We start from the raw sequence: 23,165 nt of genomic DNA on the forward strand, positions 1-23,165 counted from the left end.
TTTTTTTTTTTTTTTTTTCTTTCGGTCGCAAGTAGGAAGCTTTTTGCACTCCACCACCTCTGGCCGCTGGGAAGACGTCATCGCTTCCGCCCTACTTCCTCCTCCTGTTGGCGGCGGTGAGAATCCAATATGGAGTAAATCGGTGGAGTCGAGAGATGGGGCTCGGACGGGGCGCCCTGCACCGCCTCCCAGGCGCACCTCCCCCGGCCGCCGACCGCTCCCCGGAACCGTGATTGGCCCGGCCCCCGGGGGCGACCCCGGACCGAGCCCCCACCCGCGGCTGGCCCTACTCTCCTCCTCCTCTCAGCAGTCCCCGCCGCTCCACGGCGCGCTTGTTTTTCTCCTCCTCTCCCCCACCGCCGTCCCCTGCCCAAATCTCTCCCCCTCTGGTCGCTGCCGAGCCCCCGGAGCCCTTCCTGCCGAGCCCCGGGCTCTGCGGCGTTCACTCCTCCCGCAGCTTGCCTTTGCACCCCTTCCCCAAACCTCACCCCGCGCTCCTATCGCCCTGCTTCCCCTTCTGCCTTCTGCGGCGCCCCTTCATCTCTCGCCGCTCCCCCTCCCCAACCAAATCAGGCGATCTCCGGAGATGTGAAGAAGGGGGGTGAGCGGACAGGAAGATGAAGGGAGCAAAGCTGCCCGCCGCGGGACAGGCGTCTAGGTGAACAGGAAAATGACCGAAGAAACACACCCGGACGAGTAAGTTTGGCCGCGGGGTGGGACGAGGGTGCCCCGCGGGGGCAACGTGGGGGACGGGACTGAGGACGCAGGCGGAGACGCTGCTTGGGTGAACTTGGCGTGGGGTGCAGCTACTAGCCGGCCTGTGGGCTTTGGGATGCGAGATTTCCCCCCTTGTTGGTTGAAGTGAGGAGGGGGCAAAGACTGCTGAGGGCCGGCGGGGGCGCGACTTGAGTCGGCGGGCTGGTGGCCGCGGCGGGGACCAAGGGCGCGCGGGTGACCTCGGGGCGGTCCCCGCTCCCTCTCCTGGGACTCACAAACACCCCCTCCCCCCCGAAATCTTCTGCGGCCGGAGCGATAGACCTGATACCCCCGCTCCGGCTTCCTGGGGTCGGTGGGTTTTCACGTAGTGACTTTGTGACTCCTGCCCCGCCGCTCGCCCCCCGATCCCTTAGGGAGCCCACTGGGGCCCAGGCTCCGCCATTTCGTTTTCTTGAATCGCTCTCATTTGCATACCACATTTTCATTCATAAAAAACACGATGGAGCGAGGGGAGGACTGGGCGCGGGCTGCGCGGGGGTCTGCATGAGCCCGGATCCCTAGGCAGGTCGCTGTGCGGGAGCCGCCGGAGGGGTCCCGCGGCGCGTGTGAGCGTGTGTGCACGCGCTTTGGAGAAAGCAGGATAGGCGCCCCGTGGGATCGGGGCCTCTCGGGGGCGGATCCGAGTCGTGTGCTGCGGGGCGGGCGGAGCGTGCGGGCAATGTGCTGCGGCCGGTGTGTGTGTGCGTGTGTGTGTGTATGTATCTGTGTGCGCGTGTGTGTGCGCGCGTGCACAGGCATGCGTGCCCGGCCCGCGGGCCCGAGGGGAACAATGCTCGGGGCGCTCCGCTGGAGGGGCTCCCGGGCTGACCCGCCGCCCTCCGCGGGATGCGTGCTGTTTTCCAGCCCCGGGCCAAGGTGAGGCTCCCCGCCGCCTCGCGGTCGCGGAATTGGGTTTGGCTTTCTCCCACCCCCGCCCGAGGCGTTTCCAGTCCCGGGAGAAGGGGAGGCAGGGCTCCTGGGCCCGGCGCCTGAGGTCGTCGGCTTCGGGTCCGAGTGGTCACCGCACGGCGTCTGCCTCCGCTGCTCAGTGGCTGCGCCCGCCACCAGCCACTTTTTTTTTTTTTTTTTGTGAATAAGACGCTCTCCTTTATTGTCACATGATATCCCTCCCCTCCTCCCCTGCACATTCATAAATCCGGAGCCTGCCTCGGCTCCTTTCATTCAGAGCTGCCATTAGCTAAGGTAGCAGTGGCGCTGGCTTGGGCTCAATGAGCCCGTCGGTAGCCGCGGGGATGCACCCTGGGGGAGGCCCAGAGAGCGTATCTGCGGGGTGGTGGGAGCTGCAGGTATCTGCTCAAGAGGCCCAGGGTCTTTTGCCCCTGCGAGCATTGATAGCCAGTGCAGAGAGGGGAAGTGACTCAGGGCTGGGTGACGGGGAGGGCTTTTCTTGGAGCAGGTGACAGAATGCTACTCTTAAGAATCTACTTCACTTTTTTTTTTTTTTTAATGCCCCTTTATCCTTTGGCGTCTGCTGTTGCCAGGCTGGACGGGAGAGGGTGTTGAGAGGGTTGGTGTTTGGGAAAGGGAATTTCCTTCCTGTGGTCCCCGGGGATCTTTGACTGCAGTAACCCCTGGTCTGCCAGACACCCGCAGCTGGAGAGCATCCCGCCTGGTGTGCATGTCGCTGCCATCCCACCACCTGTGCTGGTCTTTTTAAACATTTTGCTTTGCCTTCATAGACTGAAACGGTAAAATGGGGAAAAAAAAGTTGCTCTTGTGGGGAAGAAATATGCTGCTGGGCCTTGCCCCCATTCGGACTTGACTGATAGACAAGTGTTTTTATAGGTCCTCCTTTGTCCTTGCACACACAAATAGCAGTAGTAGTGGGGAGGGATGGTTGCCTTGCTCTGGATTTAGGGATTCTTGTTGAAGATTGGTTCCACTTGCCCTGCCTTGGATTCCTTGGCTTCATCTCTTGGGAATACTGGCCCGGCCTCTCCCTTTCACCGAAGCATGTCAGCTTTGCATCCTACCCCATCTGATAGCGAAAGCAAAAGGATTTGGGGTGGGATCACCAGCAAGAAATGACTAGGTCTGTGTCATGCTTTCAGAGCAGTTCAGCATGGAACTGGCCACCCCCACTGCTGTCAGAAGCCCCGTTGAGACAATAGGTATTTGAGGACAGGTTCTGGTTTCAGTTAGAGAATCAGAAAACTGTGGCGCCTTAGCCCAGTGCAGAAATGGCCTTCCCGGGATTACTTTTAATGTAATGACCTTGGCATGAGACATGAAATGCAAGCCCGTAAGAACTTGGGCTGCATGGGCTGTAAACTGCCATTTGTGGACACTGTCCATTATATTGTTCAAGTTCTTATGTAATGACCTATCTGAAAAATTCCTTTTAAATGTTAGTGCCTGGAAGAAGGTTTCTCTCTAGGTTGCAGAGCTTGCTGTGATTGCCTTTTTGTTGTTGGGGTTTTTTTTTTTTTTGCAACCGCTGTCTGGAAGCTCAGAGCTAAAAGTATTGCTTGATTACAGTAGTCATAGTTGGCCTAGGCGTTTGCTAGATTTATTTAGCCCTCCTCTAGTATGAATTTTGATCTTTTATTTTCTTTTCTAATGGCTTTATGTTCGAGGTCCTACAGATACCTTTTGGAAGTAGACAGGGTGTGTTACAAATAAAGTGATTTGGTGACCTCGAATTAGGAGACCTATGGGAGAAATAGTTATGCCTTAGGTAAAATAGATTTTCTTTAGAGTCCATATATATTTAAGGTTTTTATTAAATGGTTCAGATATATAATAAATGTGTTTAGCATCAGAGTACAGTAAGTCAGAATCTTGTAACTGGCAAAATTGTGCCTAATTAAAAAAAATAGTAAATGTTTTGTCTTCTCATGCTCTTTTCCATATCTATTTAAAACTTCTCTAATAAATATATGATAGTTTAGGAAAGCTTGTCTGCTTTTTTTGCTGGCTGCCCTAAAAAAGCTTCCATATAGATAATACTCTGACCCTTCTCCTCTGATCCCACTCCAACTACAAATGCGTGTTAAGATTTACAACTCTACAGATTTTTTAAATAATTTAATAGTAAAAAGCATCAACAAGCTATTGAAAATGATCTTTTGTACAAAAGAGTGGAAAAATTTTTTTGATTGTATGCATTTTTTCTGTATCTTTAAAGCATTTGATTATGGTCATGAATGATTTGGAAATTTGTTGACAAAATGAGGAAACCCTTCTCAAGTGAGCTTAATGCAGGAGACGTAGGCCTTCCATTTAGCTATTCTGTTCCTCTCATAAACTCTTCTCTGCAACACGTATCTTGCTGAGAATGGACTTGTAGCTTTGTCCTTAGTCATGTTTCTCCTAATGTTGAAAGATTGTCCATTACAAAAAAACTTAAATATTTTTGCTGAACCATTTCAAAGACATTAGACATCAGAATGTCTTATATCTAAATACTTGAGCTTACTTTCCAAAAGATGAGGTTGCTCTTCCAGGAAACCACAATACCATCATCACACTTTACAAAATTAAGAATCATTCCCTGTTTTCTTTAACATTTAGCCCAATTGACTGAAAAATGTCTTTTACAACTGTCATTTCAGCCAGGTGCCAATTAAAGATCCTGAGTTAAATGCATTTAACTTATACTTAAGACTCAAGGCTCAGCCATTTGCTCACTTTCTGATCTAAGGCAACTTACCTTTCACTTCGGTTTTATCTGAGTGAATAAAATGGGAGTGAATGTTAACCAATTTCATGGAGTTGCTGTGAAAATTAAATGAGCTATCCTATATAAAAGTTACTGTGAGCACCAAGCATAAATCAGGTGTCTGGTGTTGGCTCTTTGCAGGGCACTGGGATAGGTTTCTTATAGGCTCAGCTTCTTAATTTTCAAATAATCCTATGAAGAAGGAGTTACCCCCATTAATTTTACTGTTTTTTAAAGATTTTATTTACTTATTTATTTATTTATTTAGAGAGAGCGGGAGCACGCTGGCACAGGCAAGAGCAGTGGGGAGGGGCTGAGGGAGAGAATCTCAAGCAGGCTCCTCACTGAGTGCAGAGCCCAGTGCCATGCGGGGCTGTATCCCACCGCCCTGAAGTCACGACCCTGAGATCATGACCTGAGTTGAAACCAAGAGTCAGAGGCTTAACCGACTGAGCCACCCAGGTGCCCTGGAGTTACTCCATTTAACTGATGAAGAAGCTTAAATAAAGTTGCTTGCCTAAGATAGCAAACATTTTTAAATAGCACTTTACTCATTTAGTCTTCTCAACAGTCCTCTGAGATAGATAGGGTATTATTACCTCCATTTATAGATGGGGAAGCTGAGGCCCAGAGAAGCTGAGTAACTTGTCCAAGGTCGTATCATTAGTAAATGAAGGAGCTAGGATTTGACTCAGTCTGGCGCAGGAGGGACCGTTTTTTTTTTTTTTTTTTTTAAAGATTTTATTTATTTATTCGACAGAGATAGAGACAGCCAGCGAGAGAGGGAACACAAGCAGGGGGAGTGGGAGAGGAAGAAGCAGGCTCACAGCAGAGGAGCCTGATGTGGGGCTCGATCCCATAACGCCGGGATCACGCCCTGAGCCAAAGGCAAACGCTTAACCGCTGTGCCACCCAGGCGCCCCAGGAGGGACTGTTTTCAACCACTGTGAGGTACCCTCTCAAAAGAGGACAGGCAGGCCAGCCTTAGTCATTCTGACTTCCGAGCTCACACTGTTTGTCAGTCATGCTGTCCTTAATTCTGAATTGATGATAGTCTGTCATTGCCGTGATTTTTTCCACTTCCTTTATCTTCCCTGAAATTGCTATGAGGCACATACTGAATTAAAGTGAATTTAAATAAACTTGAGCTTGAGAATTCTATGATACACCTTAACATAATAGGAGTGTGAATTCAGAGTTGGTTATTGGAGGTTAGCTGTACGTTCGTTGAAATAACAGTTTTTGGAAATTAGACCTGGTACAACAAATATTGATCCAGTTTCTTTGCATTAGCTTTAAAAAAGGGATGTTTCTACTCCACATGAATAGAATCCATAAATGCATGGAGTTGGCTATGCAGAATTGGAATCTTGGTCCATTCTGGAAAGCAAGACAAAACAAAACACTTGGAAAGACCTTAACAAAATTGTAAGCAAGGACGTTGTCATTGTATAAAGTTAAGCACCTTACTGCAAGGCCGTACATCTTTCTAGGCGGTGGGCTTGCACTTCTCTCCATCTGCTAGGCTTGTTTCCATGAGGATTTAGCAAGTGCTCCCTCCTTTCTAGCTATGGCTCATCCCATCTGCTTTCCACTTCCTTTAACCAAATAAAATATATAAAAGTGCATCAGTACAAATATCAAAACTACTCTGCCTCGACAGTCTGCTTACTCATGCTCTTTATTCTGGAATTTTCTCTCTTCCTTCCCTGCAACAAGTGAATTTCTGCTCATTCCCCCTCCCACCAGTTCTGCGGCCATTCCTTTTATGAGGTCCTAGTCTTTCCTCCCCTCTGCTCTTCACGTCAAAACTGAGAACTGTTTATAGCATTTCCCCCCCCCATGCTGTATGGTATTTCTCATCGTTTAGAGTTGGGCTTATACCCAGCTAGATTCTTAACCAGAATATGAGCTTTTTGGATTTAGGATTACCTCTAATGCTTAATTTTCTAGTTGTTGGCCCAATACCATTGGGCACATTATGAATGCTTAATAAATGTCTGTTGAGTTAAAAAGTGGATTTAATTATTTTAAAGCGCTCTGTCCCTACCCACAAATGCAATAATTACAGTCGTTACATTTGGTTAACTTACGGTGTGTATAAGCCCCCTCTGAGAAACTCCGCATTCATGTGAAGCCCTTGGCACATTTTGTGGAACTTGGGTGCAGAACTATCTGGTAGTGATGATCTGTGATTGACAACTCCAAACCATTTTGATTCCAATCACTGTTGTGGGAGTTGGGAAGTGGAAGATCTTGAGTGCAATAAGCCAGGGCCTGTGTTTCTGCCTGTGCAGGAGAATCTCCGCGGAAATCATAATATTAACAATTTGCAGTAGCCACGGGGTTCTGATGGAGTCTCAACACTCGAAGTTGGAGACAGCGTGCTGATGAACACCAGTATTGGCATAGTTCCTGTATTACCGGGCTGAACACAAATACACGATCTGACAGCGAAACCCTCAGAAACTGAACAAGATGATAATAGAGGCAGAGCAGGAAGTTTTGGTGTGTGGGGTTTTTTTTTGTTTTTGTTTTTTTTGGCTTGTTTTCTCAAGCAAATTGCGCTGGTTTTCTTTCTTTGTTTTGAGACCCAGTCATATTGATAAACTCTTGTAAATGCTTCTTTTTCATCGATATGTAAGGCTAGGACATTGATGATTTTTTAAGGCATTTTCTAGGGCTTATCGTCGCTGGAGTAGAAGGAATATTTTGCACTGACGCACACAGTGCCCTGTGGAACAAAAAGCATTTTTTGTGTGCTCGCCGTGGGTGGGCATGAAGCCTTGTTAACTGCAGCTCGATATGTGTCTTATGTCATGGGAAGGAAGGCAGGCCAGGATCTTAGTAAAATACTTGGTAGTAACTGGCACAGGAGTTCACTAAATTAAGTAACAACTGTTTTATAACTAATCTCTCTGGTGAGCTTTGTTGGCGTTATGTTCACACGTGGCGTCCTGCACGCAAGATAGCAAATTGCACGCGTGTTATTCATGCTACTCTCAAAGGGTAGTTTAATATTTATTTAAAAACAAAATACCTGCTTTTGCGCTCCCTCAGAGCACAGAGGTGAAGAAATGGATTATGACTTCATCCTAGCATTTAGAGCTGGCGATGGAAGGGATTAGAACTAGGGCAGCTTCTGAAATGTATGGCTTTGGCTCCTCTGTGTACCGATATAATGATTTTTAGAATCTGGTTGTTTTCATTCTTAGATATATTCCCTGTGGTCCATTCGTAAGTGCTTAAACTTAATTACCAGGTTAAGTTTTTAATTGTCTTTCCTAGTTCATCTGGTAAGGACATCTTTGTCTCTCTGTTTTCATTACTTACTCCTGTTATTTTTCTCCTTGCATTGCTTTGGCTCTGGCTTCCAGTATTGATTTTTCAGATAATCACTACTTATTTTGTATTTGCATCCCACCCTGAGAATGCACAAAGAAGGTTAGCCCTATCTGCCCTTCTAGGTTTTGGGAATAATAGCTTGTTACGCCTTATACTTGCAGTCTTGCAGAGTGCTGAGCCCATAGTAGGCTTTCTGCAAACGTTCTTTGATTGGTTAAAGCAAATATTTGTTAATTGAAAAATAATTTTACCTTATATCAAAATATAAACTATTAGTCTTACTGTACCTACATCCAAAAAGACTTTGGGGTTGCCTTTTCAAAATGTCCAGGAGGGGCAGGCTGCTGTGATGGTAGCAGAGGAAATGTGGGTTTTGGGGTCATACCGTGCTTCTGTGCTCTACTCACTAAGGGCACCTGGCAGGTGTTTTAAGCCAGGAGCCCTGGGTTAATGTAAATGAAGCTCACTCTGCTATCTAATTCATAGGCTGTTAAAAAGTGGAAATGAAATCGTGAAGGTAAAGCATTGCAGCACAGTGCCTGATAAATTGGAAATTCAGTGGGACTTACCCACCTCCAGTGTCTCATATCATGTGGCAAGGTATGATTTATTTTCAGAATTGACAAGGTGGAGGATATCCATTCGTAATATTTTACCTTCACAGCAACCTTTTGAGGCAAGGAACAATATTCTCACGTTATGCCTGTGAGAGCTGAAGTGACTTGCTCAAGGGGGTTTCTAGGAGGAGAATTAGAGCCTAGAAGTCATGTTCTGCTTTTTATTTGGCTTTCTGGTGCTGTGCTGGTAGGACTGAGAGTAGCACTTTAGTTTTGGTGCTGTAGTATCAGTAATGCCCTGCTGACTGTTGGCCCTTTTACTCAGTAATCCTAGTTGGCTGTCTTTTTGAGAGTTCATGTTTTTTTTTTTTTTTAAAGATTTTATTTATTTATTTGACAGAGAGAGACACAGCCAGTGAGAGAGGGAACACAAGCAAGGGGAGTGGGAGAGGAAGAAGCAGGCTCCCAGCAGAAGAGCCTGACGTAGGGCTCGATCCCATAACGCCGGGATCACGCCCTGAGCCGAAGGCAGACGCTTAACGACTGAGCCACCCAGGCGCCCCGAGAGTTCATGTCTCATGGAAGCTGGCCTCCTCTCTTACCGGCAGTGTACTTACCGATAGTAGTAGCATCCTTGGCTTTCTTGCCATTCCTGTCTGTGGTCAAGAAATCCTATCACCAATGTCATTCAGATTGTTTCTAAGAGTCAATAGGCTTGGTGTGGGTTGGGTTGGTGGGGGAGGGCTGGCTGAAGTTTCCCTTAGGAGTGAGTTGGCTTATGACTTGTTTTGTCTCTTGCATGCTGTGTTGGTGTTTATGTTTTATATTTTCAGCCAAGAAATAAAGTGAATGTTAGATCAGGAGTTTAATTTAATCATCAGCATCCCAGTAATTTTACTCATTTTTACAGATCTTTTAAAGTTGCAAAGTGTGAATATAGTCTTAATATGGTAGTTAAATCTTTCTTCTTCACCTAATAGGTTAAATTGAATCTGTGATTTTTCTCAGACTCAAAATTCCAGAACAGGTCTGCTCTGCCGGGGTAGTATGTATTGGCTCAGTGTTACTTCTGGGCCTGAAGGCCTAATGGTTGCCTTTTCATTAATCTGTGTATAAACAGGTTTCAGATCCGGAGTCTGCTGTTTTTAAACTAGCTTTAAGGCCCTTTCCATCCATTCTTAGACGTCTTTTATACTAAGGAGAATCAGGGGGGTACTAGATTACAGGTGTCCATTCAGAGCATAATAGACTTTGAATCTAAAGGACTTGACTTGAGAAGACACTTGGACCCTAGGGATGCCTGGGTGGCTCAGTCGTTTAAGCATCTGCCTTTGGCTCAGATCATATTCTCAGGGTCCAGAGATCGAGCCCCACCTTGGGCTCCACGCTCAGCAGGAAGTCTGCTTGTCCCTCTCCCTCTGCCTCTATTCCTACTTGTGATCTCTATCTCTCTTTTCTCTCTCTCAAATAAATAAATAAAATCTTAAAAAAAAAAAGCAGATACTTGGACTCTAATGCAAAGCCATGTATTAATTATTTTATTGGGTAAAATAAATACCCAGGGTGGTGAGGCTTGAGGAAAGGGAGCGACTAGCTGTTGAGTGCCAGTCACTTACTGCGTCTAATGCACCAGACACCGAATCTGCCAGACGGTACCAGCGCTGTGACTCAGAGAGAGTCTCTGGCCTTAGGGAGCTTGGGTTCTAGGGTGCTAGCCACTTGCATATGCCTTAGGGGTATGAGGACAGCATCATCCTGATGATTGACTCTCAGAGTTGTTTTTTCTTTCTTCTTGTTTCTGTAGGGTTCCTCCTAGGGCTGCAGGCATTGGAATTCCCAAATTTAGGGTCAGGGGAGCTCTTCATCTGGAGCATTCTGCCCTTCCCAGAATCCCCTAACAAGCTCTTCAAGTTATTTTGGGGGTGTGTGTGTGTTGAGTGTACACTCACTTGTGCACTCACACATGGATGGAATATGTCAGACAGGCAAGGAGAAGATTCAGAGAGGTTAAGTATCTTGTCTGAGGTCACAGAGCAGTGTTTGTTATTTTTAGTCCAGGTCCTTTAATTTCAGATCCCATGTTTATAGAATATTAACGTGTCATAACTTTGTAGAGCTTTAGTTTTCTTATATAAGAAAACTGTGTTGTGCCTACAGCTTGATTTATATTACCGTTGAGCAAATGAAATTAGAACTCACTTCGAATCCTGAAAATACCTCAAAACTATGAGGCGACATTTCTTTCTGCATTCCTTTTCAGCTCTGTGAAGTAGGAAAGCAGTGCCCACAGAGGTGGCCTTTTCTGTACTGATACAAAGAGCAACTTTAGGGCGCCTGGGTGGCTCAGTCAGTTGGGCGTCTGCCTTAGGCTTGACTCGAGATCCCGGGGTCCTGGGCTCCAGGCCCTCCCACCCCCTCCCAGTCAGGCTCCCTGCTCAGTGGGGAGTCTGCTTCTCCCTCCCCCTCCCCCTGCTCCTATCTCTCTCTTGCTCACTCTTTTTCTCTCAGATAAATAAATAAAATCTTTAAAAGAGAAAAAGAGCAACTTTACAGATACCTCTTTGGGAAAAAAAACTAGCCACCGTATCCTTGAAAGTCTGAATGAGCGGGATGGATAACATTGCACACTATTCTGGACCTGTGTTTTAGCCTAGCTATTTTGAGAGGAGGATCAGAACTTGAACTTGAACTTGTATTGGGAGTCTTGCAAAGTGAGGATTCTGATTTAGTAAGGCCTCCGATTCTGCATTTTTAAAAAAGATTTATTTATTTGAGGGGGAGAGAGAGAGAGAGAGACAACACAAGTGGGAAGGGCAGAGGGAGAGGAAGAAAGAATCTCAAGTGGAATCCACACAGAGCACGGAGCCCAACTCGGGGCTCAGTCCCAGGACCCTGAGATCATGACCTGAGCTGAAACCAAGAGTCGGACACTTAACCCACTGTACCACCCAGGTGCCCTTTAGATTCTGCATTTTTAATAAACTCTCAGGTGCTGCTGATCGATGGATGACTATTTATGAGTAGCAAGGACCTCTCTATGGTTGTGATGGTAGTAAGCTCACAGCTGTCAGGTTTTTGTCTTCTAAGTCAGCTTCACATACTTGGCATTTGGAATCTGTTGAAGAAGCTCATCGGATGAGAACTTGGTGCTTATACATGGAGAGTTATCAAGCAGCCCCTTCTCCATCCCTGGCAGGGTTTCCAGCATTGAGATACAGCTTGACTTTAGATGGGAATGTGCTGGAAGAATTTTTTCTTATGGCTTAAAGTTCTTGGTGAATGCCAGGAAGCCCAAGAAATCCATCATTTAAAAAGAAACACAAAGTCCCAGAACTTTGTCAAGTCTACAGTCAGCTGGCATTCTGCACCTTCCAGACAAATCAGTCTTGTATAGAAAGCCTGCCGCCCTGGGAGGCAGGCGCACACAGCCCTAGAAGAAATCACAGGAAGTAATTAAACAGAGAAGGTCAGAGAAAGAGGAAGTGGTTGTGTTGTTTCTGATGCGAATAGCATTGTTGTTCCTGGGGATCCAGATGATGGTGTTTAAGTCTTCTGGAATGTGACTGCTTGGGGATTTGATTGTATTTAAATTGCAGCCCTTTCAGTTTATTCTTTTAGACAGCAATCTAGTTAGGAAATGAATTGCTTTTAGGTCTTATCAGGAATACCCACGTGCCTAAGCAGAAGTTTTAAGCAGGGAGTTGCTTATAGCTTGGCAAATTGCACCTAAATGAAATGAATGTCAAGACTATTAGAGGTTAATTTTAGGTGTCTGGAGTTCTCCTTAATTCTCCTGATTAAACACTTTAACATAATAGTTTCCTTAATTGGAATAATGATGGCATATTAGCATGCATATTAAACCATTTACCCAAATTTGAATAGGGTTAAAATGCAAATTATCCATCACTTGTCAGTGCTTACTCTTTAGAGATGATTCCTGGTGAGAGATGGGGAGAAGACTGGAATATGAATCTGGATGGGGCTTTCCACTTGAGGCAGCATTGCTAGGAAAACCAAGAATAGACCAGAGGACTGAAGTAAGTGAGAGACCCTTTGTTCCCCCAAAACAGTGGTACTAAAAATACCCCAACGCTTATGATAGTAAAACTGCAACATGGGGGCGGATGTGGTGGGAAATCTGAAATGAGCTGATGACCCTCTGGTTGTGTCTTCACTAGCCCGTCATGTTTTTCTTTGACAGGAAGGTGATGAGAGACTAAAGACCCCCCTCTTCCCTAGCATTTAGATACACCATCTGAAGTCTCCCAACTGAGTGTCTGAGAACCCACAAACACTCCCAAGTGTCTGTGAACCAAATACATAATGTCACCCATTCGTATCTGTTACTCTCTTTCAATGTACAGCTGCATTTATAGAATAATAAACCGTGATCTCAATAAAATACTACACAATTCACAGTGGATGTTTGTTGTATATTTTTCTTAACTCACAGTTACTAAATAAAACTAATCTCTAGGGAGGGGAACTGGTATCCGAATTTTCTCCCTTTGAGTCTTTACACTTAGAAAATTGGGAATCCTTGTAGCCCTCATTCTGGATGTAAGGATGTAAGTGTGGTCATTCTGTAGGGGATACATATGCTGGAAGGTGCAGATTGGTTGGAAGGTCTGAGGAAAGTAGGGGCCAAGTTTAGTTGGAGGAGGAGGAGTTGAAAATGAGTCAGGACATCTTCCCTAGAGACTTGGCATGATGTTGGGTCTTCTGATTAAAGGAAGGAGTGCTGGGGGCATGAGTCTTCTCGGTCCTCAGTTCTTGCCCTTTTTAGCTCCCACGGTCAGGATTGTCCGGTACCTGTGCTGTGCAGCTCTTGAGTGGATACCAAGCAGCAAAGAAGATGGCTACCTTGTTAACATGCGTATAGTGCCCTGGGAGTCCGGAAACTTAGATTCGCATTTCCTTCTTTGCCACTAGCCTGCTATACGACCTAAGATGTCGCACTTCTCTGGACTCTGCTTTCTCAACCCTAAAATAAAGGGGTTGAATAACATAACAATATTGAAGGACTCTCCTAGTTCCAGATACTACAGGGAGTTAATATTAAAAAAATTTATTCGTATTTATTTATAAGCATAATATTCTTTTTTTTTTTAATTGAAGCATAGCTGACACACAATGTTTCGTTAGTTTCAGGTGTGCGACATAGTGATTCAACAACTCTGTACCTTATGCTATGCTCACCACGAGTACAGCTACCATCTGCCGCCATACAACACCAATACAATACTATTGTCTGTATTCCTTACGTTGTACCATTCATCTCTGTGACTTACTCATTCTGTAACTGGAAGCCTGTACCTCCTATTCCTCTTTTTTTTTTTTTTTTTTAGATTTTATTTATTTATGTGACAGAGAGACAGCCAGCGAGAGAGGGAACACAGCAGGGGGAGTGGGAGGGAAAGAAGCAGGCTCCCAGCGGAGGAGCCCGATGCGGGACTCGATCCCGCAACGCTGGGATCATGCCCTGAGCCGAAGGCAGACGCCTAACGACTGCGCTACCCAGGCGCCCCTGTACCTCCTATTCCTCTTCACCCTTTTGCCCATTCTCCTACCCCACCTCCTTCTGGCAACCACCATTTTGTTCTCTGTGTTTATGGATCTATTTCTGATTTGTTTATTTTGTTTTTTAGATTCCGCGCATGAGGGAAATCATTTGCTATTTGTCTTTCTCTGTCTGACTTATTTCACTTAGCATAATATGCTCTGGGTCTGTCCATGCTATTGCAGATGGCAAAATCTTCCTTTTTATGGCTAATACTCCATGGTGTGTGTGTGTGTGTGTGTGTGTGTACCACATATTCCTTATCCGTTCATCTCTTGATGAACACTTGAATTACTTCTATATCTTGGCTATTATAAATAATATTACAATGAATATAGGAGTGTATGTATCTTTTTGAATTAGAGTTTTGTTTTCTTTGGGTAAATACCCAGTAGTGAAATGACTAGATTGTATGGTATTTCTGTTTTTAATTTTTATGAGGAAACTATACTGTTTTCTACATTAGTTGTACCAATTTACATTCCCCCAACAGTGCATGAGTGTTCCCTTTTTTCTACATCCTCGCTAATACTTGTTATTTCTTTCTTTTTTTTTTTTTTTGGATACTAGCCATTCTGACAGATGTAAGGTGATATTGTGGTTTTAACTTGCCTGATGATTAGTGATGTTGAGCATCTTTTCATGTGTCTGTTGGCATAATATTATTTTTTATTTATTTTTTATCTTTTAAAGATTTTATTTATTTGACAGAGAGAGAGACAGCAAGCAAGAGAGGGAACACAAGCAGGTGGTGTGGGAGAGGAAGAAGCGGGCTCCCCGCAGAGCAGGGAACCCAATGTGGGGCTCGATCCCAGGACCCTGGGATCACGCCCTGAGCCCGAAGGTAGACACTTAAGGACTGAGCCACCCAGGCGCCCCAGTATTCTTTTTTAAAACAGAGAAAAATACAAAGCAGAAATTAAAATACTTGTTGCTGCCGCAGTCAGGGAAGAGTTCACTTTCAGCAGGGTGGGTCTTGAAGGTTAGAGGACTCAGATAAGGATAGTGGTGGTACTTTGTGGGGAGGCACAGGTCAAGCCATATAGGGAGGAGGCATCTCTTGTCCAAAGGTTTCTTCCACAGGTGGGAAACTCCTCTAGGTTTATGCTGGGGCAGCTCAGAGAAAGAGCTGGTTGAGTTGGCTGAGGCTAACTTTGGGAGGTTGTTGAGTGCCAGGCTATCAAAGTAGGTACTTGGACATTTGTTCTTCAGGCAGGACAGAGCTGTTTAAAGTTGTGAAGCAGGGGGCGCCCAGGTGGCACAGCAGTTAAGCGTCTGCCTTCGGCTCAGGGCGTGATCCCGGCGTTATGGGATCGAGCCCCACATCAGGCTCCTCCGCTATGAGCCTGCTTCTTCCTCTCCCACTCCCCCTGCTTGTGTTCCCTCTCTCGCTGGCCGTCTCTATCTCTGTCGAATAAATAAATAAAATCTTAAAAAAATAAATAAATAAAGTTGTGAAGCAGGGGCGCCTGGGTGGCGCAGTCGTTAAGCGTCTGCCTTCGGCTCAGGGCATGATCCTGGCGTGCTGGGATCTAGCCCCACATCGGGCTCCTCCGCTGGGAGCCTGCTTCTTCCTCTCCCACTCCCCCTGCTTGTGTTCCCTCTCTCGCTGGCTGTCTCTTTCACATAAATAAAATAAAATCTTTAAAAAAAAAATAAAGTTGTGAAGCAAAGATGGTGTGGTATGTTGTTAAATTCGGATTAGTTAGAGAGTGCGGGCTAGGCTGGAGTCAAGGAGGTTGCTGATAATTGCTTCCCTGCCATACCTGGGCAGGACTTTTCTCTCTAGCCTTAATTAAATGCAGTAGGCATTGCTGTAAAATGTTTGGTTCCAAGGGGGGTGTCGTTCGCTTATTGGAAGATGGTCAAGTGTGCTGTGAAATTCAGAACATTACTTTGTAGATCAAATTTACAGTTTGGGAATCACTCAAGTAATAAGTGTTCTTTTGTTTGTTTTTAGTATTGTTACTTCTGCAGAAACCCAGCACTGATCTGTTGAAATTGCCCTTGTGAAGCACAGGATACGTTGCCCTTCCTCAGTAGAGTAAAATGGTTGCAACTATATCATGAAATTATAGAACTGAAAGGGCTCTTAGGAAAATACCATCTCAGCGCCCTTCTCGTACACATAAATTGCAGTCTGGAGAGGTCAAATGAGTATACTGGGGTCACCATGCTAGTCTGTGGTTTGGGATATGTCAGTGAGCAGATGTCATCTGGCCTTGGTTCCTTCCAGTCCTGTTTTGGGCACGATGTTAAACGTTCATGACAGTTGCTATCCTCAAGTTGCGGAATCCCCAGGAGACAGGATAAAGATGGTGGAAACAATCAGTTCGGGTTAACGTGGTCCGTGTAGACGGTGAACCATCAACATTGAACAGAGTGCAGGCCTTGGTCAGCTCTTGTGCAGTAGGTTACAGTAGATGAGCTTGCCACATGCTGTCTCTGTGTGGCTCACCTGCAGGTGGCAGGTAGGGGTCCTGAGGTCTGGCTTCCAGGTGTTGCGTTTCAGGGACAAAGGGGTTGGAAGTAGAGACAGAGGAGGGCCTCTTTTCAGCTTGCCATTCTGGGAGAGAGGAGATGAGCCCTTAGATGAAAAATTGAAATACATGTGATGTTCCAAGTTTTCTGCACCTGGGCACCAGCAAAAAAGTTTTGAAACATTACCTCTGCTTGTTCTTCCTCCCCAGCTCCAGTGCCTTCTGTTCTCCCCATGTGTTTGCTTTTGATGTTAACTGCCAAGGCTGTGTGGTCATAGACAGCAGGAAGTAATATTTGATACGCAGGTCTCGTGGGGTGGGGGTAGGTGGATGCCAGGATGGGAAGGGTGGCGGTTTTGGCACATTAGTGTGAGAACACTGCCCGCTTCTAAGCCAACGGGTGTTGCTACAGCTAAGGAGGGAAAGGAAGAGTTGACCACCTGGTCATAGAAGAGCATTTTTTATGGTAGCTTTCTACTTCAGGTTTTCCTAAGCCCCATAGGTTGAACCCAGATAAAGTTGAGATTATCCTTTATACCAAACACAGGTAATGTTGTAGCCAAGGGCTTGTAGAAACCTAGCCTTGAGGAAGAATGAAAATGATCTCCAAACCAAGACACTATCCCCAAGAGCCGAAGGTCCCACAGACAGGCTGGAAGGACACACCCTACTTCGCCACAGTGACACTTGATCCATTTCCCATTCCTGGTTTGAAACTATAGTCTGAAGTCAGGACACCCCCTGGAATAACAAGATTCCTACTATTTGTGTAGGATAGAAAACTTATATTTTTAAAAACTTTCTTTCTCTTGGGCTTCTATCCACCCCTCCCTTTTGTTTTTCTTGTTAATCCCCATCAGCGGGGCCATTCTTCTCACTTATAAAGTAAAAGGGTCCCCTGTGAGCCTGAAGATCCAGTGTGGAGTTCCAGGCTCCTGGTTCCAGTGCTTCTGGATCATCCAGATGATGTGGGTTGTTTGGATGGAAATGATGGGCCCCCTTCCCCATTCCTCTTATTCCACAATGAGCAGCACAACAGTGACCAGGAGAATTAGACAGGTGTGGTCCACCCATCATCCCTGGCATGCAACCTGAAACAGACCCCCCTCCCCGCAACTGTCCTAACAAGGATAAATTATCAGTATAACAAGAGGCCCTCAGGTGGAGCATGTCTGCGGTTGGTTTGGGATGCTGTTTAGGGTGCAGTGCCCTTCCACTTTACAGTCTTAACCTTTCTCATCTCTAGACAAATTGAATTAGAATTTCACCTCTACTCTGTGTGTCATTATTAAAGTAAATCGAGGAGGTTCTAATGTGCCTTAGACGAATCAGGATTTGTAAGAAGGGAAGAGGGGAATGCCCAACCAAACCGAGAGGGTTGTAACCAACCAAGATGGTATTTACTAGGGAAAATGTACTCTTTTTAAAGTGACAGATGTTAACTAGATTTATTGTGGTGATCATTTCACTGTATATACAAATATTGAATCATGTCATACGCCAGAAACTAACATAATGTTTTATGTCAATTATATCTAAAGAAAAAATTCAAAAGATCCTCTCCCACCTCCCCAGTTTGTCACTACTATTAATTTATCCTACTCTGCCAGTTTGGAGGCCACACACCTCCATATCTGTGAATGGGAATGGTCTGGGAAGTGTTCCTCCTTCTTTTCCTGTGCTTCCCTCTTGGTTCCAACTCATTTAAGTTGGATAACAAATAATCACTAAGGGAGGAAGATACCAAATTGATGTTTCACGTGAAGTGAGATCATAAGAGACAAAAAATAGATTCTAATTGTTGATCCAAGAGGTCTTTTATTTAATAAAAAAATTCTAAAGCATATGAAAAATCACCTACAGCTGCCCAAAACTACGATTTTTTAAAATTATTTTTTAAAAAGGTGTTGCTAAAACTTTGAGAGCCCTTAACTTGGTGATATAACAGTTGCTTCTAGGATACATATTTAGCTATTTTAATAGTTGAAGTAGTAAATACAGGTTTTTTGTTTTGTTTTCTTTAGTGCCAGTTATTTTGCAGGAAACAAGAATAGTTCTTGCGTTTGATTTTTGATAAGCCTTTGTTAACGTGAGACTGGTATTTGCTCAAATTTAAAGGAAAACAGAGTTATAGAATCATATGCTTTTACCTAGAAATGCAAATACTTTGACTTAAAACAGATGTCTCTAATAAAAACTGATGCCAGGTTTTAAGATTGTAGCTTGTCAACCCAGAACTAGGAGAAAACGGGACACAGTCTTGTACAGCAGTGTAAATGTACTCAATGCCACTGAGCCATACCTTTAAAAATGGTCAGAATGGTAAATTTTATGTTATGTGTATTTTGCCACAATTAAAAAAAATCAAACCAAAAAAATGGGACTGAAGTCAACTTACGACTTAATAAGAGCTCCAGAAAAATGGCAGCTTGCGCACCACTGTCTGGGCCTGTGCACCTCGGACTCTGAATCTCCTATTTAGAACCCTCCTTTGTAGATTTCCCGTTGCCTGTGGATCCCTTAGTCCCCTACTTCTCCTCTTCTGCTCCTCCTCTCAAAAACGCTCCCTTCACAGAAGTTTGAAGCAGACGAATTTGCGATTACTCCAGTGGCACGCAGTCGTGTGGCTCCTAAGCTTCCTGCAGTGGACTGCGTACGTGCATTTCCTTCTGTACTCATGTGTCTTGACAAGGGCTTGGAACCTCTGAGAAAGGGCCAAAGGTCCAGACAGCTTTGCAGGAGCGCTCCCACAACAGCTGGTCGTGATTTAGGGTGGCGGGGCGATGAGCGCCTCCCAGCCAGGGAGACCAGGGTTGAGGGACAGCCCATTCAGTAGTGACCAGGCAATACGGCCTTGGATAGGCGCTTCACGTCCAGAGAGCCTTGGAGCTTCTCAGGGAGACCAGGGTTGAGGGACAGCCCATTCAGTAGTGACCAGCCAATACGGCCTTGGATAAGCGCTTCACGTCCAGAGAGCCTTGGAGCTTCTCAGGTAGAACGGGAATGCTGATTCGGATGTTGCGACAGCCACGTGGGATAATAATGCAAAGAACTGTACTAACACATGTATAAAACCCAAACAAGCCAGTCCGCCCTTCCTCCTTTCCCCTATTTGCTAAACGGGCGGGTGAAGTTAAGAATCGCTTAATTCAAACATGTGAGAATGAATGTGTGCGGTAGTGCACAGCTGTGAGAAAACAACCTGGTCCTTGAAAATGTCGGGCCCTTTTTTGGTGTTTTTAAGAGTCGATGTTTCTCTCTTTAAGTATTACTAGTAGCGTTTTGATGTAAATTAGATTGTTAACATTTCTAAGGTGGCGTGCCTCCAGAACAGGAATATTGGCAACTTTTTATACAGATTTCGTGAATTTTTCAGTAAAGGACACAGTAATTCTTACCCACAAGTACTCATTCTTGATTGTTGAAAATTTATACTCATTCATAAACTGTTTATAGATTTGACACTTGCTGGCCTTGGGAATACTTAAGTCACCACATCACCACATTTGATACTTAATTTGGTAATCTCTGTGTCCACCAGAAAAAACAAATGTTATAATGAGCTGCTGTGATAAGCTCTTGGGGATAAGGTTATTCATGGTCGAGGGCACAGTTGTCCATATGAAAGCACCCCCCCTTCCTCCCCCTCCCAGGATTGAAACACAGGATCCGAAGATCTTACCAATTCAGGGAGCTGAGAAGTATGCCCTGTTCCACCATGCTGGATGGCCCTTCAGTTTCTACTTGGACACTTCCGTGATAAGGACCCCACGTGCGCAGTGACTTGGGCATGCAGCTCTGATTGTCGCAGATTCTTCTATGGAACCACTGTCTACAGCAGCAACAACCGCTTCTCTTGTTCTGAGCGCCCTGCTGATACACGAAGGCAGTGCTTGCTCGCTTCTCCTGGCCAAGCATCATCCTGGTCTCCTTATCGGTGTTCAGGTTCAACCATCTCTCTCAAAATGGGGCCCAGGACTGGAGGTGCTTTTCCAGATGCAGCAGACTCTTAGACGTTGTGATAGTTGTCTCTCTTCGTGTAGTCTAGGGTGGTGGGGGGCCGTGGTCCGTATAAAGGCACCAGGCTGTTTGCATCGAAAATGTGTGCGGCTCATGCTGAGCCTGCACCCTCAATTCTTCTTTTAATGGATATGTTGGTCCCCTCAGCTGCTGTGGGCTTTAGAGGAGTAGACCTCTCTCCCTGTGACAGGGCAAAAAGGAGGCCCTCCTTGTGCCAGCCTGAGCACTTAGGTATCCTCTTGGCTCTTGGTGTGCTGGGCACAGATGGGGACGGGCATTCCCTCCTTTCCCAGAGAACTCTCCACTTCTAGGTGAAGTACTCTATTTTGTATTCCCTGGATTGTATTCTTTGGCACGGATGCAGAAGGACAGGCAAGAAGGTGAATGCTCTGCTCATAGCATCGAAATCGGTGTTTCTCAAAGCTGGTCCTGGGCCACCTAGTCAGTCAGTAGTCTGCAGGGCTTGTTAAGAATGCGCAGGTCTGCAGCCCACCCAGACGTCCTGGATCAGCCTCTCTGAGGTATGGCCCAGGGAATCTGCATCTTTGAAAAGCTCCCCCAGGTGATTCCTCTGACTGCAAGCCAGGAGATCCACTTCCTAAACTGTAATTACATCCTTGATGTTCATTTTCGTAATTGTCCAACTACTGGGTACTCAGGAATCTTAAAGGCCACCTTTGAGCCTCACTCCAGCCACCCAGTGCTTTTAATAGTTCCTGAGTATGTGTTTACACAATCTGCATTTTATGAAGTCCATAAAGACATATTTACCCAACAAGTCACCGGCACTCCAAAGGTCAGTTTTCCTCAACTTCTGTGAAAGGTTCTTAACTCAAAGTCAATTAACACCAAGATAGACGCCAATTAAGCCAAGGAAGTGAGCTGTTCACGCCAGCATTCCATCGGTAACTTTTGTCCCCTGTTGTAGCTTTAGTTTTACAAGTCCCTTCATGCCGGTTACTTCATTTAACCTGTACGCCTGTCACCAGTTACAGCACACAGGTAAACGTGCCATTTGTCATGTCATCGTGTGGGAGTGCTGTTTAAAAGCATGTAATTTAAGTAACTATGAAATGATGCCATGTTAGCACTTTTGCAGCTGACCGAATCGCCCTCCCCATCGCAAGTGCTCGGGAAGAAGGGCAGGGCCCCTTGGGCTCCTGTAGTGTTGCTTTCAGAGCCTGTGGTCGAATGGGCCTTGCCTGGGTCCAGAGCTGGGATTTCCTCGTTTACAGAGAGTAATTCCTCAAAAGGATTGCGGGAACGTTAGTTGAGATAATGTGGATCACGTGCTTTGCACAGTGGCTGGTACGTGGAAAGCAGTCCGTTTAGAAATGGGTGTCTCCTGCAGCTGCTGCTGATTGCAGCAAATCGACAACCCTGAGAGAGAACGAACCCTTCAAGTTAGCAGTAGCAGGAGGTCCGGAGCCTCCGTTGGCAGGTTTTTCCCAGTGAAGGCGCAGTGAAGCCTCAGGTCCTCCTGCGGCCGCTGGGACCCCATCCTGACGCCAGCGGGGCACCCCGCGCTGACAGCCGTTCCTCCGGGGAAAGGTAGGGAAGTGCAGCAGGCTCTTTCTGGTTTCACCGGAGACTCTGCGTGATATCTTTCAACCTAATTTCTTACCTGTAAAAGCCTCTTCCTTAGGAGGAAAAAGCTAGGTCCTCTTTTCAATTGATTTGGGAACAAGTTCTAGTTAGGTTAAGAACTGGGATGGGGGAGTACAAGCAGTGATGTGAAAAGATGCCCAAGAGCCCAGCATGGGCGGGGAGGAGGGACCGCCCATGTAGGCTACTTGCAGGTTCTCTGGCATCAGCACATGAGTTAGGACCTTCCCCCCCCCCCGCATTTAAAATTATTATTAGTCTTCATCAGGAAACGAAATTCCCATTACTAGAAGTGAGGCTGTTTACTCTTTTTTTAAATGATGACCAAGGTACGAATGGCTCCGAGCTGTGTTATAGGAAGGCAGTAGGGGCTTCTTGGTAAAAACCAGAGGGTTTAGACCAGTGCTGTCCAGTAGAAATACAACATGAGTCATGTAAGATGCTCTGGTGGCAGTTAAAAAAAAAAAAAAAAAAGCTGATATTAATTTTAATTCAACCCATCTAAATTATTTCAACATGTAATCAGTATTAAAAATTATTACTGGCATATTCTGCATTTTTGTTCTATCACAGTTTTGAAATGCATTGTTCTCCACCGGCAGCACATCTGTGGACGAGCTGTTTGCAGGGGTTCGTGGCCATGTGGGGCCAGTGCCTCCTGTGAGTTAGCGCACCTCTAGCCTAAAGCAGACCCAGGTGTGAACTCCACTCTTATCAGCCACGAGACCAGGGGTAAAGTACCTGAACCTTTCAAAGCCTCACATGTAAAAAAGGGACCACAGTACCTACTTTTCTGGGCTGTTTTCAGTATTAATTCAGATGATGTATGTACATAAATTGATGGGTCCGTGAAGAGGTGCTCTGTCGGTAGCATCTGTGAATTTTGAGATAACCAGTCTGTTGTGTAGGGTGTGGCTGAAAAGGGAAGGCTGCTGATGAAAGGCAGTACTAGGGCAGTATTTCTGGGCCGAAGAAGAATTTCAAAAAATCTGACCAGTTGCTGGGCCTCTGGCCTTGCGTCCTGTGCACGAGCAGTGGTAGGGGTCTCTGGTTCTGGTCAGCGCGGTTGGCTTAGAGCTCTGTGACCAGTTCAGAGAAGAAAGTGTACGGGGAATCACTGTGGCGTCCTGACAACAGTCTCCGCCTCCGAGGCGGGG

The 23,165-nt window shown here is 45.7% G+C and overlaps 1 protein-coding gene across 1 annotated transcript in view; it reads left to right on the plus strand.

Moving 5' to 3' along the window:
- Positions 1–30: 30 nt before the first annotated feature.
- The window catches only part of SPRED2 (sprouty related EVH1 domain containing 2), a 112,155-nt gene continuing 89,020 nt past the window's right edge, over positions 31–23,165 (plus strand). The window contains exon 1 of the mRNA XM_040623400.1: positions 31–696. Within this exon, the coding sequence (XP_040479334.1) occupies positions 671–696 (26 nt within the window). The 5' untranslated portion in view covers positions 31–670. The remainder of the gene's footprint in view (positions 697–23,165) is intronic.

This window comes from Ursus maritimus, unplaced genomic scaffold (assembly GCF_017311325.1).
Source record: "Ursus maritimus isolate PB19 unplaced genomic scaffold, ASM1731132v1 scaffold_6, whole genome shotgun sequence".
Classification (NCBI taxonomy): domain Eukaryota; kingdom Metazoa; phylum Chordata; class Mammalia; order Carnivora; family Ursidae; genus Ursus; species Ursus maritimus.